The 25,104-nt window shown below is 36.2% G+C and overlaps 2 protein-coding genes across 4 annotated transcripts; one reads left to right on the forward strand and one right to left on the reverse strand.

Moving 5' to 3' along the window:
• The first annotated feature begins 6,185 nt into the window (after positions 1-6,185).
• On the forward strand, positions 6,186-15,871 carry LOC113059956 (transient receptor potential cation channel subfamily V member 5-like). 2 transcript variants are annotated; one of them, XM_026228678.1, is made up of 17 exons: positions 6,186-6,676; positions 7,683-7,843; positions 9,217-9,314; positions 9,405-9,527; positions 9,619-9,759; positions 9,898-9,996; positions 10,079-10,194; positions 10,358-10,504; positions 10,708-10,787; positions 11,384-11,519; positions 11,605-11,691; positions 11,788-11,864; positions 14,661-14,826; positions 14,919-14,985; positions 15,065-15,333; positions 15,413-15,519; positions 15,616-15,871. In XM_026228678.1, the coding sequence occupies exons 1-17, from the start codon at positions 6,620-6,622 to the stop codon at positions 15,869-15,871; spliced, it is 2,187 nt and encodes a 728-aa protein (XP_026084463.1). In that variant the 5' UTR covers positions 6,186-6,619. The 2 variants fall into 2 exon arrangements, with proteins under 2 accessions (XP_026084463.1, XP_026084462.1); XM_026228677.1 differs by having other exon boundaries at positions 6,190-6,676; positions 10,079-10,254.
• Positions 15,575-24,987, reverse strand: LOC113059958 (CD209 antigen-like protein D). 2 transcript variants are annotated; one of them, XM_026228680.1, is made up of 7 exons: positions 18,891-19,100; positions 18,696-18,806; positions 17,618-17,740; positions 17,360-17,511; positions 17,161-17,261; positions 16,620-16,779; positions 15,575-16,583 (listed from the first exon to the last, which is right to left on the reverse strand). In XM_026228680.1, exons 1-6 carry the CDS (start codon positions 18,964-18,966, stop codon positions 16,656-16,658), a joined length of 687 nt encoding a protein of 228 aa, XP_026084465.1. In that variant the 5' UTR covers positions 18,967-19,100; the 3' UTR covers positions 15,575-16,583; positions 16,620-16,655. The 2 variants fall into 2 exon arrangements, with proteins under 2 accessions (XP_026084465.1, XP_026084466.1); XM_026228681.1 differs by lacking the exons at positions 15,575-16,583; positions 18,891-19,100 and adding exons at positions 24,041-24,151; positions 24,342-24,987 and having other exon boundaries at positions 16,592-16,779.
• Positions 24,988-25,104: the final 117 nt, after the last annotated feature.

A 25,104-nucleotide genomic window follows, 5' to 3' on the forward strand; every position in this document is an offset into this window, starting at 1 on the left:
TGTGTTCCTGTAAATACTTGTTCACCCCTGAAACAATGTAGCATAAAATCACACTGTAATATATGAGCGTTGTGAAGTAGGTGTTGCAACAAATGTGATTACAATTGCTGGGTGAAGGGAGAGAGAGAGAGAAATGTATATATATTTGTGTGTGTGTGTGTGTGTGTGTGTGTGTGTGTGTGTGTGTGTGTGTGTGTGTGTGAGACAGATTTACAGTACAGGTGTAACTGTTTGGTGCTGCTGAAGAAAAAGTGTATGTTTGGATGTGTGAATGGATTTCTGTGTAAAAAAAAAAAACATGTAAAAAGGGAGTGTATGATCAAGTGGATGTATATTTGAATCTGTTTGATTGTACAGTTGTTCACCAATGTTCCACTACTGTCCAAATTTGTAAAATATATATGATTTTGATTAAAGATGCCTACTGTGTTTATTTACATCTTGAACCACAAAAAAATGTCAGTACTCGTCACGTTGCTGAAATGTCCTTTCTTATTTCCCATGAACAACACAGAGTCAGCTAAATGGTGCCATACACTTTGAAAGTGAAAAACGTTGGTCTATATGTGCGTGCAACTATAGTTAAGAAAGTTTGTGAGTCCAAATGGAAAACGCAAATGCCTCGCTTGTCATTGTATTTAGTGAGCCTAAGTTGTAGGCTATCCGTATGCATACGGCAGCTGTACGAACACTGGTCATAGGATTAAATAACGCAGACGTTGTTCCGTGATTCCGTGGTATTTGTATAGGAGTTTTATTCAGCGACCACCTGGCTGAGGCCGGTGACACACTGGCTGCATGCCGTGAGCGTGGCGTTTCTGCTGCGTGTCAGTAGCGTGGCGGTTGCCTCGCGCTTTCTGTGTCTTTACGTAAACAACGTTGTTTACGCGTGAAATACACGTATTTATGGTGTTGTTGACGCATTAAAATTCATGTGTGCTTGACCCTTTTGGCCTTCAATAGCAGCGCGCCTGTATCACGATTAACTACATGTCAGACAGCTGCACAGAATAACATGTTTCAGTCTATTAAAAAAAAACCTCATAAATATGCGTTTAAAATTAATTAATTCAGTCTCATTCATAAATACCGGTTTAATTAATTAATGAATCACCGTTTTATACATTTATATATATATATCTTGAGTCTTCTTGAATAAATGATTATGCCACCTACTGGAGTAATGCAATCAACACAATCTTTATTTGAAGAGACTCCTTTCACTTTAGCCATTTTATTGGTTATTGCTTAAATGAGACAGGGGTAGCTGCAGCCTGGAGCAAAAAGTAATTTAAAATAATATTCTTAATATCATTAACGCCGTTTTTATCTTGGAATATAATTTGGTTTTATAGGATTATTTTGAATTTATTTATTTAACAGCCAGCATTGGCATTACCTTTTGGCACGCCCCCTACCTTTTGTTTCACCAATGAGAAACCTTTTGACACGCCCATTGCTCCAAGTTGCAGCTACCCCTACTAACTAAAAATTGGCAAGAATAAACAAGTGTCTCTGCAGGAAAGTACTGGGAGTTACCAGATCAGGGTGTTTTTAAACCATTATTCTTGATTGGTTGACGTCATAGTGATGTTAGGTTTAGGGGTGGGGTTGGGTAAGAGGGATCATTTAGACTGCATGATTTAGAAACACCCAGCAGTTTGCAAACACCCACAAGTTGATAAACGCCCACTTTTGCTCTGCAGAGACCCAAGTCTCAGAATAAAAGGAATAAAAAAAAATTCTTCAAGTATTTGACTATTGGAATCGGAAACAAGGATCGATAAGAGCCAGAATCGCTACAATTGAAATGATACCCAACCCTACTTAGACATGCTCATTTTATTTTATGTAGTAAAATTTAAACCATGACAGTCTTGAATTACAAATCAAGCACTTTATTTCAATGGCTACTTTTCTGGTTTATTGTTTTCTTAAATTATTTAAATGTTTTGACAGTCAGGTCATTTTGTGATGACCTGTTTATATCTGTCTTATAATATGTCAGCAAGCAATGCATCATCAGGCTGTGTTGAAAGCCTTTTACCCTTAAAACAGTTAACCATATGCAGTGTACCCATCCATATGATTCACATTGCACACATAATTTGGGTGATATGAATGTAAGATGATTGCAGAAGTGACACTGATCTGTGTTTTTGTTTATTCTTTTTAAAGAAATGGCAACAAATCAAGTGTGGCAGCATTTTACGCAGCCTACTCCAGGTAAGGCTCGCTGCAACATCTGCAATACAGAGGCATGGGAGCTGAAAAGGGCAAGATGAAAAATACTTAAAAAATGTGGAGCCACTTGAAATGTCACCACCTTGAGGCCTTTAATGAAGCACAAAAAGAAAAGGATGATCGAGAAGCAGCTTCTACTTCTGCAGCAAGTTCAACACAGCCTAATATTGTGCAGATGTTCGATGGCCAAAGGAAATGGAGTAATTCTGACACCAGGTCCAAAAAAGTTGATCTTGCCATAGTTGAGATGATTGCCACAGACAATCATCCATTTACAGTTGTCTCTGGTGTTGGTTTTCAAAGGTTGGTGGCATTGCTGGAGCCCAGATACTCCCTCAAAACAGAAAAGTACTATCGCACTGACCTCTTTGAAGATGTTCACGCAAAAGTAGAAAACTGACCTATCATTTCATTGACAGCGTCTGGGAAAGGAAACAAATTGTCCTCAATGTCAAAGCTCTCACACAGGTAAATATATATCAGTGAGGTGTTCCTCAGTCTGCTGAGGCATTGGGACATCGACACAGAGAGAGTCGTGCTGGTGCTTCGCCAACATGATTAAAGGGATGAGGCTCACTGAAGTATCCCCGATCTCAGCTGGAGTGCTCACACACTTCAGCTGGTGGTAAATGATGGAATCAACAGCCAGCGAACAGTGATGGACATCGTTGCAAAATTAAAGTCTTCTGCTACCCATTTTAACCATTCAATACTGGCCAAACAGCGTTTGAAGGACATTCAATAAGAATTTGACCTCCCCGAGCACAGAATAATCCAGACGTTGCCAACACACTAGAACTCCACTCTTCACATGTTGGAGAGCGAGCTGGAGCAGAAGCGGGCACTTACTGGATATGAGAGTGACGAAAGTGAAAGTGACGTGACATTCAGCCAAGTATGGTGACCCATACTAGGAATTTGTGCTCTGCTTTTAACCCATCCAAAGTGCACACACACATCAGTGAACACACACACTGTGAACACACACCGGAGCAGTGGGCAGCCATTTATGCTGCGGCGCCCGGGGAGCAGTTGGGGGTTCGTTGCCTTGCTCAGGGGCACCTCAGTCATGGTATTGAGGGTGGAGAGAGCACTAATGCAGGGGAACATGGAAAGATATCAATTTTACCAACAGATCAATGGACTCTTGTGGGCAATTTGACTGACACACTGAGCTTGCTCGAAAAGGTAACACTGGAAATGAGCAGATCAGACTCATCAATATTGTGCATAATTCCCAGCATCACTGTCTTAAAAATGCTACTTGAAGTTGAGGGTGCTATCGGCATCAAAGCACTCTGTGACACTATGCTGGACAGTTTAAAAATAAGGTTCAAAAACGCAGACAAGACCAAATGCTTGGGCCTCGCAACACTGCTAGATCCTTGTTACAGGGGTCATGCCTTGGCACCAGGCACACTGAGCACTGCAAAAGACTGGATAAAGGATGAGCATGTGACTCTGTCTGAGGCTAAGAAATGGATTAAGGCTTCCTCAGAAGATCAATGCCTGGATCCAAAACGGAGAAGAGTTAAGGGAGAAGAGGAAGACCATCTGACATGCTTGAACAGATGTATGACAACCTTCTGGGGGCACATGGACCAACCTCTGAGAAGACTGATGATGAGGAGGAGCAGCTTTTTATTCAGCAGCAGGATCTATACCTACGGGAGCCTTCATGCCAGACGGCCGGGCCAACCATTTGCATGGTGGAAACAAAATGCATTCGCGCTTGGCCTTCTGGAGCCACTCCCCAGAAAATTTCTCAGGATAAAATGCAGAGCATCTCTGTTTCCTCCATTATAAACTGCAGCTCCTAAACTGGGAGCATTAAGAACTTTCAGTGAGGGGTGTGTGTAATTCCTCCATTATAAACTGCAGCTCCTAAACTGGGAGCATTAAGAATTTTCAGTGAGGGGTGTGTGGGGTAAAGAAGTGGGGCAATGAGCATGTTATGCACAATTCTTTTTAAGTTGTTTTTTTGTTTGGTATTGCTGTTTACATTTTCCTTATCTTCTTAGGAAAGCCATTTGCTCTACAAGAGATTAAGTTAAGTGCACTAAAACTTAGACCTAAGCATTAAATGACTAGGTTGTAAATAGTTGGTTACTTTTAAAATTAAGTATAGTACAGTGTGCAGTTTATTATGACTCATGTACCTGACCATCAAAGATCATCATTTGTCTTTTAAACGGTCCAAACTCACTTCAGACCAGTGCTTTGCATCAGTTAATAACATTTAGCTAAATGTAAAACTTTTGCAAATGTAGGTCTATATATTCAGAGTTGACAAAAAAAATATAATAGGCTTCACTGACGTTCCCACCACACTGATTACTTGGTTAACCAAAACACTTAATTCTTCTTTGTGATGTAAACATACAATTAGGCCTTGTTTTTTTAGGTCTCTGGTGTTTGACCACTATGTATTATGCCTTAAATTACCTTATATTACACAGCCACTCTCTATGTTATTGCATTTGATGCTACTGCAATAGTGTAATTATTTTATTTATGCTTAAATATTTATTATTCAGTATTTTACTTGTTCTACCTCACATTTTTTATATTTGTTAAATGTTGTTTATTTGCTTGTTCTTACTTGTTCTACATCACATGTTTTTAATATTTGTTAAATATTGTTTATCTACTTGTTCTACCACACCTGTTTTTACTATTTGTTAAATATAGTTTCTTTTAAGTTCAATAAATGTTCCTATTTTAAATGGAGACTTGTAACATTTGGTATCATCATTGTGTCATTTTTAGAATGTAAATTGAGTGAGGCAAAGCAGTATCGGCTCCAAATATCAGCTCAAGAAAATCGGCAGCCTGTATCGGTCATCGGCTATAGGGCTATTGAAATAAAAAATGGCGTCGGCACTAAAAATCAATTTCGGTCGATCCCTAATATATATTACTATTCAGTAAGGATGCATTAAAATAATCAAAAGTGGCAATACTTTGCTGTTCTTTTAAACTTTTTACTCATCAAAGAATCAATTATAATCCATAAAAATATTTAGCAACATGCATTCCCACTTTTTTGGTCACTAAACAAGTAGTACACTGTTAATAGCTGCTGATTATTTTAAAATGTTGGTCTCATATTTCTCACAACATGTGGTCTAACAAGCATTCTATATATAGTATCCCATCCTGTGTTTCTGAGCCATTTAAAAACACTTTTGACCAATATGACTCATGTACATGACCATCTAAGATCATCATTTGTCTTTTAAACGGTCCAAACTCACTTCAGACCAGTGCTTTACATCAGTTAAATTTAGCTAAATGTAAAACTTTTGCAAACTTAGGTCTATATATTCTGTGTCCAAAAATATATCAGGTTTCACTGATGTCCCCACCACACTGATTACTTGGTTAACCAAAACACTTAATTGTTCTTTGTGATCTAAACATACAATTAGGCCTTGTTTTGTTTTTTTAGGCCTCTGGTGTTTGAACACTATGTATTATGCCTTATGCAGCCACTATGTTATTGTATTTGATGTCCTCTTAATCCCAGCAACCAGAGCAGCTTCGTTAATTTTCTAAAAATGTTTTAAAATCTTAGTAAAAGTGTGTTTATTCATGGGAACAAATTTTAACCAATAGAAAACTATAGTCAAAAATTCCTCATCTGCTTAATAGACCTAACTGAAAGTTGCAAACAATAAAGAAAGTTTGTTTGTTAATCACTATAAATCTTGTGCTAACACGTTAACTTTATTTTATGTGGACAACTTTGTGTAAAATATTTATATTTTTTAATTTAGACTACAATAATACATATAGACTAGGCCTACCGAAAAACAAACGAAACATTTCTGAGAGCTGTCAGTGAAACTCTAGTCGACGGTCGTGTCGGATTTTCCGTTAAACCAAATGTGTTTCACTCGTTAAGAGATGTTTTAGTGGTGTAGGCTACTACAAGAAGACTAAACATCTTGGAACGACGTGTAAAACATCATTAGGCGAATTTTAATGCGTTAAAACATGTGGTCTGTCCTGTTACGTTGAAAGACGTGAAAACAATTAGGCTATGCGCAATATTCCTGAAAACCGGTTTATGCCTTAACCTGGTGTGGTGATATCTGTCTGACCAGTCCTTGACCACATTACTGCGAGAAGTAACGTTAGTCTGGCTAATGAAGCTAAAGAGAAAGACTATTTAGTTTTTTGTGACCTGCGTTAGTGCTCCGTGGAGAAGAACAAACGCTCGTTGATCGGACGTTGGGACGTTGTTTTGAATCATTTAGAGCATCTTGGTATCCGTCAGCTGGTTTGGGACAGGTGTGCTGTACATTTATCTGAAACAGTGTTTTTGTGTGGACAGGCACGGTTTTGTTTCAGGTAGTCCACGCAGTGAAAGATGATGGGCGAGGACCGAAAAATATGGACCACGGACACATCTCGCAACTCCATAGAGGTAGGCTACATAATGAAGAAAGGCCATTTATATGTCCACTTCTGTCCAAATAGTGTTTAAGTAGCCTAAATCACTGAAACACAATAATAAAACAATTCATTAAAAAAAATAAACCCAATAGTAAGATTCAAAGTTAGTAATTAACATAAAATTGAGGATATATAGGCTAACTCAAGTATTTAACATAACTGTCTCAATCTCAATCTGTCCCGAACTATAATGGGTCACATACTGGTCACCTAAACCTCTATGGATCCTTTTCTACTGTCCACCTGTGTGATGTCCTCCACCCTCCTTTCCAGACTCAGTATAAGTATAAATACTGATGTCAGACTGCTAACTGTAGTATTGTCCACTGACAGTCAAACAAACATGCTGTACATCAGTTACTAAAAATAACACTGAAATAAGACATTAAGGATTTTTGTAAGGTAGGTGAATATTGCTTTGAATGCTGGCATCTTTAGTATAGTATTGTAACTGATTGCTGTGTTATGAAAGGTGATAGTGGGGTAAATTGTTGTTTTTCTGCATTTATATTTATTTTATTAAGTATGGAAGAAAAAGAAAAAGAATGTTAATCTAAAAATGTGCTTGATATGTTAAATTCCTAAATGAATGTTATTTTAGTCCAAAAAAAAGAAGGGTAGAAGCTGTTTAATAGTCCAATTTTAAACATAAAATATTAAAGATTTGTATTCATTATATATACATTAGGTTAAATCTACAAAACAAATTTAAGTGTTAGTTTAGAATGTACAAAAACGGGTCATCAAAATGTGTGTCATAATTTGAAAATGAACTTACTTTTAAAGGATCGTTTTTAATTATTAAGATAAACTGTTTACGGATTTTTAAATATATAAAATGTTGAAAGCTGATGAGGAGGGAAACTACACCTGCATGTTCATTTAAATATTTTTCAAAAATTGCTAAGAATATGTGTTTGAAATCACGTTTTTCTGTGGTTGAACTTATTCTGACAGTGTTGATTTCTTCTTGTCAGTCTTTTTGGTCTGAAACTCCTCCAGAAACCATGTCTCCAGCCATCTCCAGAACTGCTGCAGGGGAGATCAACCATTGGTGGAGCCAACTAAAGTACCGCCTTCAGCATAGAAAAGGATGGAACGAAATGTTGGATGAGACCTTCCTCATGCAGAACAAAAAGTAAAGAACTAACTATTACCCATATAATAAATTAGAAACTACATTTTCATTTCAACAAAGAAACGCTCGTGCTCTGAAGGCAGTAAAAGAATATCGTGCTTGTAAGTTTAGGTTTTAGATTTGGTTCTGTCTAAATGAACAAACATATTTTGTAAGTCTTTGCTGTGTTTAAAATTGTATACAGCTGCTTCTGTGTCAGCTCTGCAGTGTAATATATTAGTTATGTAAGTCAATGGGTGATTTAAGTTCAATATTAAACAGTTTAGAGGTAGAGAGGCTTCAATCGATTGGCCAGGGATCAGATTCGGTCAATTTTGCTCATGATCGGCCTGGATGACCTGGTCTCACTTTTTCTGATTTCAAACCGATCCGTTTTGTTCAGCTGCGCATTCTGGCTCTCTTCTCTCCGACAACCACTTCTACTTCGCTCCGGTTAAATGGTGTATTTAGTATAGGTGTATATAGTGTATTTTGTATTGTGTATTATTTTAGTCATTCCCTCAGGTTTCCCTCTTAAATAGTTGAGAAAGAGAAGTTATGTTGTGTAACAGTATATTGAGTCCATGGATAAACTCTTAAAGGGGCCACAGCCCAATATTCCTGCTGCTGTCTTGTCATGTTAATCAAAGAAAAAAAATCTCTTTCTGCTCTTGACTGAATATGTTTTATAACTTTAATGGTAAGCATTAAGACTACAAAAATTACCTTTGATAAAAATGTACATTTGATTACTTTAATTTCTGCAGTATTTCTTACCGGAATAAAAACTTACTTAACATGAAAACCGTAAGGCCCGTTCACACCAAGAAAGATAACTATAAAGATAACCATATTAGCGTCCACACCAGCGAATGATATTGTCTGTGTATTCTAAGCAGACACGAGTTTGCTGCTTTAAATTCTCGAGCTCATTGCAGTAGGATCGATTCTGATTGGTTGGCAATGTTTTTATCTTTCATCAGAAAAAAAAATCGTTCTGAAAGTGATTCCAACGATATCGTTTCTCTGTGCCTTTATCGTTATAGTTGTGGTGTGGACTCTGCTATTCTTTAATATTGAGAATGATTTTTAGAACTATATCTTTATCGTTATCTTTATAGTTATCGTGATTGGTGTGAACGGGCCTTTAGTTGGATAGCTCTATTTATTCTATTGCATGAATTTGTGCTTTTGTTTGCAATTTTTTAAAATTGTTTTTATTTTATTACCGACTTTTTACTTGTTTTTTATTATTATTTTTTTATGAAACTTTGTGTTGAAGAAAAGTTGATTTTTGTTTGTATATGCTGTCAAATATATCGCAAATCGAAATAAAATCGGAGATCGGCACATCCAAGAAAATTGTCAAAGTCATTTCTCTTTACGTTCTACAGAGTAAATGACATCCCCCTGTTTTCCGCCACTAAGGAGAATAATGCAGCTAGTATAAAGAAACTGCTTGACTGTTCATCAACTAATATCTTTGAGAGAGGTAAACCACACTTTTCGCCATTATTTACTTGCATTATGAAAGACAAACACATAATCGAATGTTGAGCTGACATTCGATGTGGAATTCTAGGTGAACTTGGAGAGACGGCTCTGCATGTTGCTGCGATGAATGATAATTTTCAAGCGGCTGTGGCATTAATGGATGGAGCACCAGAGCTTATCAACGAGCCCATGACCTCGGAACTCTACCATGGTCTTCATTTAAAAAATTAAAACTTCCTCAAACCTTTATTGCAATTTAATAAGTATTTGTAGATCTCATGAATGTGTGCTCTGTCTGGCAGGTTTAACAGCCCTTCACATTGCTGCTGTTAACCAGAATATTAACTTAGTCCGGGAGTTGATAAGCAGAGGAGGTGATGTGGTGGTACCCAGGGTCACAGGCATGTACTTCCGCAAAAGAAGAGGAGGACTTCTGTACTTTGGTGAGATGGATGTTTCTATTCTATTCATTTTATTCAATCTGATTATTTTATTAGTTGTGGAGGAGCATTAGGAGAGATGTAGTATTTCTATTGTATGACTATAACAAAAATTCTTAAATAAATAAACTGTGACTATAGGTGAACACATCCTGGCATTTGCGAGCTGTGTGGGTAATGAAGAAATTATATATATGCTGATAAAAGCTGGGGCTAATATTCGGGCCCAGGATTCCCTTGGTAAGTGGAAATAAACTTTTCTCATGATCTGATATTTATGTCTGCATCAGTGGTTGTAACTCTTTCTCTCTCTCATGAACAGGTAATACCATCCTTCATCTGTTGGTTTTGCAGCCCAATAAAACAACTGCATGTCAGATTTTCGACATGTTGATGACACAAGATGCAGATTCGGACCCCGCTATCCCTCTAGACATGGTACCTAACTCCAGGGGCCTCACACCATTCAAACTCGCTGCGAAGGAGGGCAACATCGTGGTACCTCTTCCAAAAACATGCATGTTTATCTAGAACGGAATTGCATGGTAACATTTCACAGCATTTAAAGAACACTGCTCGATGTGTTTGTGGTGTTGCACAGGTCTTCCAGCACTTGGCTAACCACAGGCGGGTCATTCAGTGGAGTCTGGGACCATTGTCCTCCTACCTTTATGACCTCACTGAGGTTGACTCCAGGGAGGATGACCTCTCAGTGCTTGAGATCATTGTCAGCAGTCAGAAAAGAGAGGTGTGTAAATGTATGCAGGACGCAATACAGCTTATCAAACAGGACCTGACAGGAAGAACCTGAAAAATTCAAGTCAAACAGTTCACTTCACATTAATGATGGAAGAACTCATCCGTATCAACAGGTTTAATCAAATCGCTGTAGCTGGGCTGTTCTTAGTTCATCTCTTAACAAAGGGCTTTGTGTATCCTCTCTTGTCCCAGGCCAGAAGGATTCTTGAGTTGACTCCCGTTCGACAGCTTGTCAGACTGAAGTGGAATCTGTATGGGAAACATTACTTCAGGTGCCTTACTATCACATACGATAGAAAAAAAACAGCATTTAATTTAGTTAGTAAGTATTTTTATTTAACTAATAAACTAAAAATAGTTTTAGCTGTCAAATTAAAGAAATACACCGACCTAATTGACTATTTTTATTAGTTTCAATTAAGTGAACATGAATTAAATATCTACATTTCTTATTTCCTTTTTAAAAAGTACAAAGAAAATCGAAGGCAACTGGCTTGTCTGTTTTTAGGTCAATAAATTACATTTATGGTGAAAAATGTATTATGTATTTATCTTTTAAATATAATAGATAAATAATCTAGGGTCTAAATGTAATAGAAAATGTCATAGAAAAAAAAGTTAATATTATTATGTTTGAAATGTAGGTTAATATGATATGGAGGTTTTAAGGAACGTTATGATATGTCAGCCCTGTCGTACCTGTTTTGCTTTACCCGACTCTTGTTCAAAAGTTTCAAGATTTTCCACATATTTAAAATTTTTCTGATTTTATCAGAACATATTTCACTTTGAAAGCAGTGATGTGCTATGAATCGATGTTCAGGAATCCAGCCACATTGACGATGTTGCTCTATTGATCTGTTTTCAGGTTATTGATGCTGGTGTACCTGCTGTATATTAGCATATTCACTTTGTGTTGTATAAACCGCCCCCTGAAGGACATTCCTGACAATTACACCAAAGCAGACAATGACCAGACCATAAAAGTGCAGAAAAGCTTTATGGTATGAAACTAATGAATCAATTTTATGTATCTGTATATCAAAGCACTTTATATCTGCTGGAACGTAATATATTTTGTATGTTTAGGAGAGCTATCAGACCTATAAAGATCACCTGCGATTAATAGGAGAAATTATCAGTGTCATAGGAGCCATCGTTATTCTGCTGATAGAGGTCAGCATAACTTTTTCTTGCATTAGAAACATGTTATAACTAGTGAAATATTACTGGTATTATGCCAAAACACTACTTATCATGAATAATTTTCAGATTCCCAGTATTTTGAGAGTGGGAGCTAAACGCTATTTTGGCCAGTCTGCCCTCGGAGGACCTTTCCACATCACTTTGTAAGTGCTCTCTCTCTCTCTGTTGTTTTTTTTTTTTTTTTATTGCTGAAGAGTGTTGAACCTTCTTCTCCTGTGTTCTACTGTACAGATAAAAAATAATAATAATAATAACATCATAAATTATTTAGGGAGAAACGTAATCCATTAATAATCCATTCGTTTTTAAAGTAACTTTCCCCAACACTGTATATACAAATATATATATATATATATATATATATATATATATATATATATATATATATATATATATATATATATATATATATATATATATACACAAACCCTATTCAAATTGTGAATAAAAACAAAATGCAATGATAGATGACATATCAAATGTTTAAACCGAGAAAATGTATAATAAAGGGAAAAATAAGTTGATTTTAACTTTCATGGCATCAACACATCAACAAAAAAGTTGGGACAAGGCCTCTTTTACCACATCCCCTCTTCTTTTTATAACAGTCTGCAAATGTCTGGGGACTGAGGAGACAAGTTGCTCAAGTTTAGAAATAGGAATGTTGGCCAATTCTTGTCTAATAGTCTTCTAGTTGCTCAACTGTCTTATGTCTTCTTTGTTGCATCTTCCTCTTTATGATGCACCAAATGTTTTCTATGAGTGAAAGATCTGGACTGCTGGCAGGCAATTTCAGTACCCAGTTCCATTTTCTACACAGCCATGATGTTGTAATTGATGCAGTATGTGGTCTGGCATTGTCATGTTGGAAAATGCAAAGTCTTCCCAGAAAGAGACGACGTCTGGATGGGAGCATATGTTGTTCTAGAACTTGGATTTACCTTTCAGCATTGATGGTGCCTTTCCAGATGTGTAAGCTGCCCGTGCCACACACACTCATCCAACCCCATACCTTCAGAGATGCAGGCTTCTGAACTCTTGTCCTCTTTAGTCCGGATGACATGGTGTCCCAGTTTTCCAAAAAGAACTTCAAATTTCGATTCGTCTGACCACAGAACAGTTTTCCACTTTGCCACAGTACATTTTAAATGAGCCTTGGCCCAGAGAAAACACTGCACTTTTGGATCATGTTTAGATTTGGCTTCTTTTTTGACCTATAGAGTTTTAGCCGGCAAATGGTACGGTGGATTGTGTTTACTGACAATGTTTTCTGGAAGTATTCCTGAGCCCATGTTGTGATTTCCATTACAGTAGCATTCCTGTATGTGATGCAGTTCCGTCTAAGAGCTCGAAGATCACGGGCATCCAGTATGGCTTTCCTGCCTTGACCCTTACGCACAGAGATTGTTCCAGATTCTCTGAATGTTTGGATGATATTATGCACTGTAGATGATGATAACGTCAAACTCAAACAATTTTTCTCTGAGAAACTCCTTTCTGATATTGCTCCACTGTTTTTCACTGCAGCATTGGGGGAATTGGTGATCCTCTGCCCATCTTGACTTCTGATAGACTCTGCCACTCTGAGAGGCTTTTTTTTATACCCAATCATGTTGCTAATTGACCTAATAAGTTGCAAATTGGTCCTCCAACTGTTCCTTATATGTACATTTAACTTTTCCAGCCTCTTATTGCTACCTGTCCCAACTTTTTTGGAATGTGTAGCTCTCATGAAATCCAAAATGAGCCAATATTTGGCATGACATTTCAAAATATCTCACTTTCAACATTTGATATGTTTTTGATATTCTATTGTGAATACAATGTAAATTTATGAGATTTGTAAATTATTCCATTCCTTTTTTACTCACAATTTATACAGTGACCCAACTTTTTTGGAATCAGGTTTGTGTATATATATTTACAGTTAAAATCACTATTTCTATTTTCACTGTTTTGACATTTTGAAATGTAGCCTCATTTATTTCTGTGATTGCAAATTATTTGTGATTGCAGTTATTCAGTCTTCACTGTTACATAATTTTTCAGGAATCATTCTAATATGCTGATTTGGTGCTCCTTAAACATTTTTTTATTATTATCAATGTTAAAAACATTTTTTTTCTTTTACACATATGAAATATGTAGTTGCCTTTATATTATAGGAAGGGGGTTGCTCACAATTGGACAGTCATAAAGAGTGGTGCAGGTATAACGTCAGAACTGGCAAGCCTGTGGTAAACATAACTTGCCGATACTTTGACATTATGTTCTACAGCATAACCCCAACACACATAATGAAAACATGTATTTTAAAGCAGTTATGTTTATGTCTGAAAACATGTTATTAATAAATATATAAACTGTTCGAATGAATGCACAGAGACCTTGTTAGGCACTTGATCTTTACTCTTGGTAATGATTACAATTGATTTGGCTTGCTAAAATGCAGAAAAGTTGCTGTGTGGCGTTCTGTACTTACAATCAATTAAAAAACCCATTTACACACCACCAAATATACTTTTATATACTGCCAAATAAATGGTTAAAGATGGTTATACTATGGTTAGTGTAGCCAAACCATGGTTTAACTGTAAGCACTACCTTAACTGTGACAGTCCGTTTGTCTACATATCTTGCTCTGGCGAGCGGCAGAAGTGATTCTGTGTAGGCCACACAGGGTAAACGCAATGCTTTTCCAGTCGGGGGAAAGGATTGTTTTCCCCCACAACACACCCCCAGCTATGATGAGACACTGTCCGAGTCAACAGGAAAACTAAAAAGGAACCAGCAGCGAATTAGTCTTGCCAGTCCTGACATCATACCTGCACCACTCTATAGGTGGAAAATCTGTATGAAATCTGCATTATTATATTGAATGAAAACCATTTGCCTGCATGCATTCACTCACACCTCATTTCCTTGTATTTCTGTGGCAGAATCGGCTACGCGATACTGGTTGTGATTTTGTGTGTGCTGCGGACCACTGGAATTGCAGAAGAGCTTGTGCCAATGTCTTGGGCCTTGATTCTTGGCTGGTCCAATGTTATGTACTTCGCTAGAGGTTTTGAGATGCTGGGACCTTATGTCATTGTGATTCAGAAGGTGGAGGGTTTAGCTGGGGCAGCTGCTCATACTTGTCAGTTTGTAGACCCAGTATAGCTTTATAATGTACATGTGTGAATGTTCTTTTGCAGACAATATTTGGAGATATGACAAAGTTCATGTGGTTGTCCCTTATCTTCCTTATTGGTTCCTCTTCTGGTTAGTTAAAATACAGTTGAATCAAAAGATACTCATATCATATGCAAATCTGTAATGTAAATAATGTCACCTTCCTCAGCCTTGTGGGTCTATTACATAACTCAAGATCCTTCAGCTTTACCGTCATACCGCTCATTCCCCATCACCCTCTTCACTCAGTTTGAGATGAGCATTGGACTGATAGATTTGCAAGTGGACAATACATTGTACACCCATCCAGTCGTGCACACTATCCACATCTACTTCAGTGTGACCTCTTACATCCTCCTGTTCAACCTCCTGATCGCCATGATGAGCGACACACAGTGGAGGGTCACCCAGGAACGCGATGAACTCTGGAGGACTCAGGTTGGTAGTGTAGCTAGTACAACCCCACACTAATTGTTCTAAAAGCATGCTGGGTAAACATCAGTTTCTCTGATCATAGGTGGTGGCCACTAATCTGATGCTTGAACGGAAGTTACCACTGCGCCTGTGGCCAAGACTGGGCATTTGTGGTCTGGCGTTTGGCCTTGGAAAACGCTGGTACCTTCGGTAAGGATGCCTTGAATCACAATTCCAATGCAAAAGCATCACAAAACACTCTCAGTTTAATTAGTCTTATTTATTTACAATATCTCATGATTCCAGAGTGGAGGGTCGCAATGACCCATTGGTTCAAAAGATGAAACGCTACATTGATGCATTCTCAAAGAAAGGAGAACCAGATAAGGAGGAGGAAGCAGGAAAGAGTGACCCTGGAAACGATCCACAGCAGACCAATTTTATTGTGGAAAACAGGCCTAAGATCCAGAGGAGACCAATAAAATGCTGGCAGCTCATTCGGCAGAGTATAGAATGTGAAAAGGAAGAAAATGGGGATTGCCCAGATATTAGTTATGTCTAAAAATGGCTCAAGATTTTTATTTCTGAGTAAATACGCTTAATATTAATGTATGGTTTAATAGGATCTGACAATATTTTGTACGAGATACAGCTATTTGAAAATCTGGAATCTGATGGTGTAAAAAAAATCTAAATTTTGAGAATATTGTCTTTGAAGTTGTCCAAATGAAATTCTTTACAATGCGTATTACTAATCAAAAATTAAGCTTTGATGTGTTTACAGTAGGAAAATATCTTGATGGAACATGATCTTTACTCAATATCCTAATGATTTTTGGCATGAAAGAAAAATGGATAATTTTAAACTGGTTTTGCGGTCCAGGATCAAATATATAAAGCTGAACTGTGCACAATCAATATTGTTAAATACAACAGTGTATGTTTAATTAAGCAATACAAAAAGAGACATTTTAAAGAGAAAGTATGTGCAGTTCAGTACATCATGTGAACATTAGATAGTGCAAATAAACTGTGTAAATGATCAGTAGAGTTAGAAAATAAGTGCAATTGTAATACAAATTAACGGAACCATTTTTAAAAGTGTTTTATACTGCTTCTATAATGCTGCATAATGCACGTTGTACAATAAAAAGCTTTACACTGTGTTGATGGCCCAAAGGTCCCTATTTCTGACTACAATCTTTAGAGAAAAGATGATTATATTGAGTATTTGTTGAGTTATTATATCCATATATATATATATATATATATATATATATATATATATATATATATATATATATATATATAGGTGATTTCAGTGGGTTTAGATGATGTTCGGACATCTACATCTTCTGACAGATGTACTGTAAGTATAAGCTGCAGGAAGATGGGCGCCAGCTCCGTTCAGGTGGTTCATTTCCAGCCAGGATGCCACACTCTCCAGGAAAGGATTGGTCTCCCCAATATCTATGTGCGTGCATAAGAACCACAGTCAGTCAGGAATAAACCACATTTAAATTAATGTTTTCATTTAACAAAAACAAGTTTTTTATTTGTTTTTTTTTTTTTTTGGCAAGTGCCTCACTTAGTTTATTTCCTATTTTATGTGAATATCTGCTGGTAAAAAAAAAAAAAAAAAAAAATAGGCAAACATTTCCAATGATTTTCACATTTTGAAATATTCAGTTTTCTTTTTCAAAATGATTGACTTATTTTGTTTAGTCCAGAATCAGAGGGAGAAAAAATATATAAATTTTTATTTGTCAAAAAAATAAAAAGTAATTTAAGGCACTAGGAGGCTCTTCAAAAAAACAACTGATCCCATTTGAACCATAATTATTTTCCCACCTCACTGTCAATGCAGTGTTGTTAATCCATGTCCATTCATTTGTCCCCAAATGATTCAGCCCAATCCAGTAGTGCAAACTCCCTTTCCTACTCAGATACATCTGTAGTGATGAGATATTGCCAAAAAACATATGAATACACTAATATGCTAATCAGTTCTGTTAGTTTTAATTTCACTGTATATTTACTGTTTACTGACCTGTACACGTTCATTAGTGATGACAGCAAGATCTCCTCCCATCCTCTGGCATTCCTTCCTGCTTTGCTGCCAGGTGAAACGGTTTTGAGACAGGAAGTAACACGTATTCTCAAACCTCAGCCAGCCCTTGCCACAATCACTGCACAGACGCTCTGCACACAGACATTTGTGGGGGGAAACAAGGAAACACTGAAGTGAAGGGGGAAAAAATTGTTTCATACGGGCGGAAAAAAATTCCAAACATACATAAAACCGTACCTCTGTTGTTCACAAACTCACGAGGCAGCTGGTAAACCTCATGGCATTTCTTCAAGCTACATTCCTGTTCCGGTGGAGACCTTTCAATCTCCTCTACCCTCTGACATGGCTGCGTCCCAGTCACTGTTCAGAACACATTGTAACAATATTACCTCTATAAAACCAACTGCCATGGCAATCACCATTTCCACCAAAATACCATAGTAACTACAGTTATTTTAGTACTCTGGAGCCATAATAAAGTAGTCTCAGCCTCAGAGCAACACGCCCAAGGAATGTTGGCTGTACATCAGATAAACATTATCACATGGTAGAGTAACATGGAGACCTCGAAACAACAAGTTAATGCAAAAGGTTTTCAGAATATTTCTCTCATCTTGGATAATTTTTTTTTTTTGTTTAAATTTTCCTGATGATGAACTACCGGTATATTGTTTTTCATACTAATTTTAACCCAATGATTGTTCCTAAAACTGCACCCCACTTGTGATCCTTGAAAACCATAAAAAAATCATAATCGTTCTTGATTATGGTCTAAAGACCACTTTAAAGAAAATTGTGTTTTTATCTGTTCTCAAAGTTTTAATTAACTCTGGGATACTACTCTGGTTGTTTATGAAGATGTTTATGAATTTAAAACAGTTTATGTGAATGGAGAAAATAGCATGATGGTTTGCAGAAATTGCAGAACCCAAGATGGTATTTTAAATGTAAAATAGTTTAATTCAAATTTTATTCGAGTTTACTAATAAAAAAAATAAAATAAAGCTGCATAACATACTGAAAGGTCTTAAGTGGTTCTTCAGTAGCCCATGTCAAACACTGTAAAGGTAATGTGAACCATGTCTTAATAGTTATTTCATTTATTTATCATTAATATTATTATTGGAAATTACGTAAGCTTATATTTTTCTTGTTTAGATCAATTAGACACAAAGCCTGTTTTCAATATCAAAAACGATGTGGTAGGCTATTTATAGCGTATTTTTGAAAAAAAAAAAAAATGGCCCCAAGTCTAACACAATAAAAGTGTTAAATGAACGCTGTAACGTTACATATAAAAGATGGCCATACTTACACTTCATAAACAGAAGAAGGACCACAATCAGCAAAAGGACGCAGATGACAAAGAGAACCAGCGAAACGATGCGGTAAACACGGATTTTCCGGTGGATATCTAGCGATGGATCTGGAGAAAAACATCATACATGCGTCGTTATATGGACCATCAAATGACGGAAGTCAACAGATGTGCAGTCGCAACATTCATCACCTGAATCCGGCTTCAGCTGTTTCGGTTCAGACTTGCCGTTTGTGTACTTGCCGAAATTGCACAGTTTTACGTACATGTTTCTGCTAATACAAAGCCGTTTGTGGCTCAGTTCGACGAAGGCCAGGGAATAATCAGCGGGGGTTTTTTTTTTCAACTAGTGCGCACTTGACCGCAACTCGGCTCAGAAACACTCTACAGGGGGGGGGGGTTGACCGCGCGCAGGGGCCTTTGAAGACGTTCGCCCCTGCAGTCTGATGACGACGCTACGTAACTTAACACCGTTGTGCTCGTATGGAAAGCCGATTTAATACTGAATCTTGAAACAAGTCTCGTTTATTTTATTTATTGAGACTTGAGACTTGAATCTTTAAACCGTGCTTTTTTCATGGTACTAATACTTATTTCTTAAGATACCAGTTTCTTTTCCATTAAGTAGTACATAAGGCGGGCGTACACGGTGCGATTTTTGCTGTCGTACGAGTTCGCATGCGATTTTCTTTCAATCATGTGGAAATCGCGTATTCTCGTATGGTCGCGGTTCATATCATTTGCGACCTCCCGATCATTTTTAAACATGTCTAAAAAGTTTCTACCTCTATCCATCACAGAAAATGCATGTTTAAAATTTCTATTAAACACTGTATATTATTTTTTTAAAGACATTTGGTTTACAAAGGCACAGGAATTGTCCTCACAAACCATGTTTACATTTTAATACCTATTTTAGATATTTATAAACCATATACAAGAACACACACATACACAGGGTGACCAAACGTCCCAGTTTCCTATTGCTGAAAAATAAAATGTAAGCGTAGGTAAGTCACGGCTCGTATCAATAATTTATGTGCAGTTATGAGAGAGGGAGAGCAGTTATATTAGGCGCGTTCGACTTGAAGCAGCGCTGCACAAAATGATCACCTGTATGACATCAAAGTACTGCGAGAGCGATTCGAATGCATTGGATATGTGTGCTCTCTTAGTGCTCTTGGAGTACTGTAATGTCATACCTTCTGTGCATGCAGCGGTGCTTCAAGTCAAACATGTCTATCAACTTATTGTGCGATTGCTTCTGGAATTCGCAGGTTGTAAAATCGTGTCGTATATCATCTCGTCCATACGATTTTCAGATAAACTCACTAGTGCCTTGTGCGTGGACATACGATCTTCCAACAATCCGAATTTGCACCATGTACACCCGCCTTTACTCATTTAAGTACTAGTGCTTATTCTTGTCTTGGTACTTGTGTCTTTTGTTAAGTTACTGGTACTTACATTTTCTTATTTATTAGACTAGTACTTATTTTTGTATTTAATTATGCTCCTCTTGTTAAGAACAAAATTTAATTAGTAATAATTTTTAGTTACTATTAACTTTTTAGACCAGAGATATCCTGAACTTAATAGATACTGTAACTTTTATATTTAGTGTTTCTGGCCAGTAGGCTAATATTATGCTTAATTTTAATTAGCCAGCAACATATAGAAGAGAGATTATACAGGACACTGAAACAAGGAGATGGATGTTCTTTTTTGAGGAAACCACATAGAAAACCTATTTTTGTCAGTTTTGTAAACACTGTAAATTCGTAAGTAGCCTAATGAGTTGGTCATTGAGTGATGTCTGGTGGCAGGATGGAGATAAGACTCCAGTTTTGTTATCTGTTATTTCCCTATTTTTCCTCCATTAAAAACAATAAATATAATTCCAGGGCTGTACACTAACTTTTTTTTTGCATGTAGCACTGGGGCTACAGACACTGAATGCATAGGCGGTGGGTGAACCAACTCAAGAGTAAGGCTAAAATAAGCCAAATGTATTAAACATCATAAATCCATCTTTTTAGGCAAGAGCCAGACATGGGTGTCATGTAGGGTAAATATTTTTTTTTTAATAGGACTGAAAAATGTATAATTATATGTTTCCTTTCCACGATTATTCAAGCAGAATAAATTATAGGCTATATATTATAACTAACATTGATCAATCATGAGTTTAAGCACTCTTAAAAAAAAACTATCGTCAATCATTGAGGCTGTATAAACTGTGAAATGAATCTCACTTATACATCTGCGCTTTGTTGTTTATGATGAGGGAATTTGCAAGAGTCTAATTCAGTAAACAAACGCACACATGCTCAACAAAACTGATGAGTTTTATCAAGGACTCATCTGAACGCTTTTTTTGTCATTGCATTCCTAAACTCAACAGATTTGTGTGTGATTTAGTTCAAATGCGCAACACTGTAAACACGGCTAAAATGCAATACGGCGAAATGGGAGCAGATCTTAATTTAGACATATGCCGTTGTTTTATGGACAATTGTCACATTATTGCAGTGCAAAAGCACATTAATACAATGCGCGAGTGCAAATCTCTCCACTCGTGCACAGATTTCCTTTGCTCTAGCACAACAATGTACGCTCAGATATACGCTGCTCTCGCCCGGAAAGAGTGTGTGCACTTAAAACGTGTCTCTCCTCTATCTCAAACTGTGTCCCATGCATGCTCAAAATTCTCTGGGCTCAGTATTGTATTGCCATGTGTACTCTGGTTGGATGCGGGAGAGGGACTCATGTTTATGTAATGATCTGTTTAAATGAAGATATCTCCAAATGCATTCTCACTAATTCTTTATGAGGTTGAAGATATCTCCAAATGAACAGGGAGTCATAGTTATACTGTTTTTAATATCATCTTTTAATTTCTGACTAGTAATTATTGCAATAGTGACTAGTATCTATTTAAAAATTATTAGTAAGCATTCATTAGATACTAGTACTTATTTTTTAGATACTGGTACTTACCATTAGATACTAGTACCTATTTAATAGACACTAGTACTTATTCATTAGGTACTAGTACTTATTTATTAGACACTAGTATCTTTTGTAATTATGACTACTGTAGTAACAAATCTTACCAGTCAGATCTGCTTTTTTACTCATCTTTATTTTGATGGTCAACCAACAACAGATAAACTGACTATACGTTTCTTTGCAAGTGTCAACTTAGTCTACCATACTAGATTCTACCATTCTTGAGCATACTAATACTCTAATGAGAGTTAGTTGGCATGTAGTTGCAAAGTTGCTTATATTTGATTGATTAAGGGGACCATCAAAATAAAATGTAACAGTTGGGAGTATTAAACTCACATCAATAAATTAACATTAGCTCCAGATTTAATATGGTGTTAATTGTGTGTTATAAATAATAATTATCTTAAACTTATAACCACAAATACGTAAGTATTATGATGTATTATAATTGTTGTTATGATTATTCATGATGATTATTCATGAGTTGATATATTATACTTTATATATATATATATATATATATATATATATATATATATATATATATATATATATATATATATATAAAATGCATTATGCATTCATTTTAATACCTTAAGAATACCCTTATAATGTATTATAAATACGGACTTCATAGAAAGTGTTACTAGAAGAATAAACACTAGTAGTTAATGAAAAAGTACTAGTACTTAAGGGAAAATATACTGGTATCTAAAAAAAAATTATTACTAGTAATGTTAAATTAGATATAAGTGTGGTATATAGATTAAATGTTAAAACGGCTTGCCATAATCCTCGCGAGCTCTCCTGAAACCTTGAAGTGCTCTCTGGACAAAACAAGATACCCGCTGTCCTCCAGAGATCAAAATATGCAGCTGTGTCCCAGATATGCATTTTACATCAAACTTTATGGTCATATAAAGACTTTGTCGAATTACAGACCACTCTATAAGTTATGCGGGCCATAGTAACAGATGTTTCAAGTGAGAAACCACTGGGTTAACTATAATGAATAGAGACGTTGCTATTAAAGAGTATTAATATTAAGCTAAGCACTACCAAAGCCTAACCAAACCGCTCACAATGTCATTTTAAAGGTAAAGAATGCTGCTATAAAAATGGGTATTTAACTTGGCAATATATGGAACACCTAAAGGGACATGGTGATATAATAATATAATTATAATGATATAATTACCCCCCCCCCCCCCAAACAAAATTATACATGCTTTTGCGTTCTATCATAATTTTTTTGTGTTCTCCAAAATACAGTACATAGCAATACTTTGCCAAGAATTCAAAAGTTTTGCAAGCAAATGCACATTTTTTAAAAGGGAACGCAAAGGTTTTGTGAAGGAAAGCAAAGGTTTTTTGAGTGAACACAAAGTTTCTTTTGGGGTGCGCAAACATTTTTAATCCCTAAATAAAGTCCTAAAATTAATCATAACATTTATTTAGGTTTCATTTGACATTGTTTTGTTCTAATACATTGTTATGTTCTACTATAACCTAAATGCCACTTGTGTGCAAGAGTGCAACTTTATTATAATAACATATTTTGGTTCTGATAACCTCTATTTCACTGTAGAGTTAACCAGATTATTATTTATTTATTTATTTTACATTGTAGACAATTAACACATCTTTTCATTTTGAGATCAGAATGTTTGTTTTGTTTGAAACTTTGCTCTATAGTTGTTTTTTCGCCATCTGTTTTTGTTCCTCTTTCTGGCCATTTTCACTTGTCCTGTTTTAGACCAGACACAGATGGATATTATAGCACATAATGAATGTGCACATAAATGCATATAAAAAATAATATATAATATATTTATATATATATATATATATATATATATATATATATATATATATATATATATATATATACACACACACACCCTTAAAAATAAAGGTTCTTTATCGCCATTGATGGCTGCATAAAGAACGTTTAACATCTATGGAATCTTTCCAATGCAAAAGGTTTTTTATAGGTTATAGGGTTCTTTGGATTATGAAAATGTTCATCAAACTAAAAAAAAAATCTTTCAAGATCTGTTTATTGATAGATTCTTTGGGAAACCAAAATGTTTATCCTGTCATGAAACACCCTTTTGAAACCTTTATTTTTAAGAGTGTAGCATTATTTATATACATTATGTGAATACTCCCAAGTTTATTTTGTAATTTAAATTTGCCATAAATCAAACTCCGAAGATTTTAAAAAGTCATTATATGGGCATTTCTTTGATTCTAGCAATTTATTGGTCTGAAATGTGCAGTGATAATAATAAACAAAGTTTTGATGTGTATAAAAAGTGTGCTACCTTTATTTACTGTATAAGAGCGAATTGAAGAGGGCATGCCATATTTATGCTCTGACGGACTGGTGAGAGTTGAGTAAAAATTCCCTTCATCTACAGCCTCTTCTGCAAAGTCTGTTGGAGGAAATCCAGTTGAAAAGAAGAATTAGACATGGAAAGAAACCAAGAGAGACGCAAGACTGATATGTAAATATAATGATTGAATCATAAAGCAGCCTCTCCCAAAGGGAAGAGACTCCAGTTTTTAAATTTCAACACTTAATAACTTGTTTATTACTTATAAAGATTTTATTTAACATTTTACCTTTTGTCTCTTTCTCCTGATTTTCTTTCTCCTTATCCTCCTCAATCGTTGCAATCTCCTCCAACTCCACTTCTACCCCTTTTTTGCTTTCCATTTTGTCTGTCTTATCAGAGGTCCCAGTAGGTGCAACTCTTTAGCAAAACTGATTTAATTTCCTATTCCCAACTGTCTGGAGAATAAATGAGTAACTGAAAAGCATCCCACAAGTAAATATGCTGACCTGATGCTAATTTTCTCACCCCAGGATAATTCTGAGCATCACACATGATTGGTTCTTTTCCCGCAACTTCCTCATTATAGTCCGGCAAGTTGCCACGATATCAGTCACTTCTCACTTTTTCATAATGTCAGAATTACTCAAAACACTAGTCATGTCTTATCCTAAAGGAAAAGAAAATTCAATACATATCGAACACGGTTTCTATGAGTTGCTGGTGTCCTTTATCAGGGGTCTCCAAACTCGGTCCTGGGGGCCGATGTCCTGCAGAGTTCAGCTCCAACTTGTCTCAACGCACCTTCCTGGAAGTTTCTAGCATGCCTAGTAAGACCTTGATAAGCCAGTTCAGATGTGTTTAATCAGGGTTGGAGCTAAACTCTGTAGGACAGTGGCCCTCCAAGATCCCCGGTCTATATGGTTAAGTGATGAATTAGTATTATTCAGAATTGCTGAATAATATAAATAATAGCAGTATTATAAATAACATTGAACTGAACCTCATTTGCACTAAAACAAATACTGTTAACATTATGCACAAACTTCAAC

Source organism: Carassius auratus, chromosome 41 (genome assembly GCF_003368295.1).
Source record: "Carassius auratus strain Wakin chromosome 41, ASM336829v1, whole genome shotgun sequence".
Classification (NCBI taxonomy): Eukaryota; Metazoa; Chordata; class Actinopteri; order Cypriniformes; family Cyprinidae; genus Carassius; species Carassius auratus.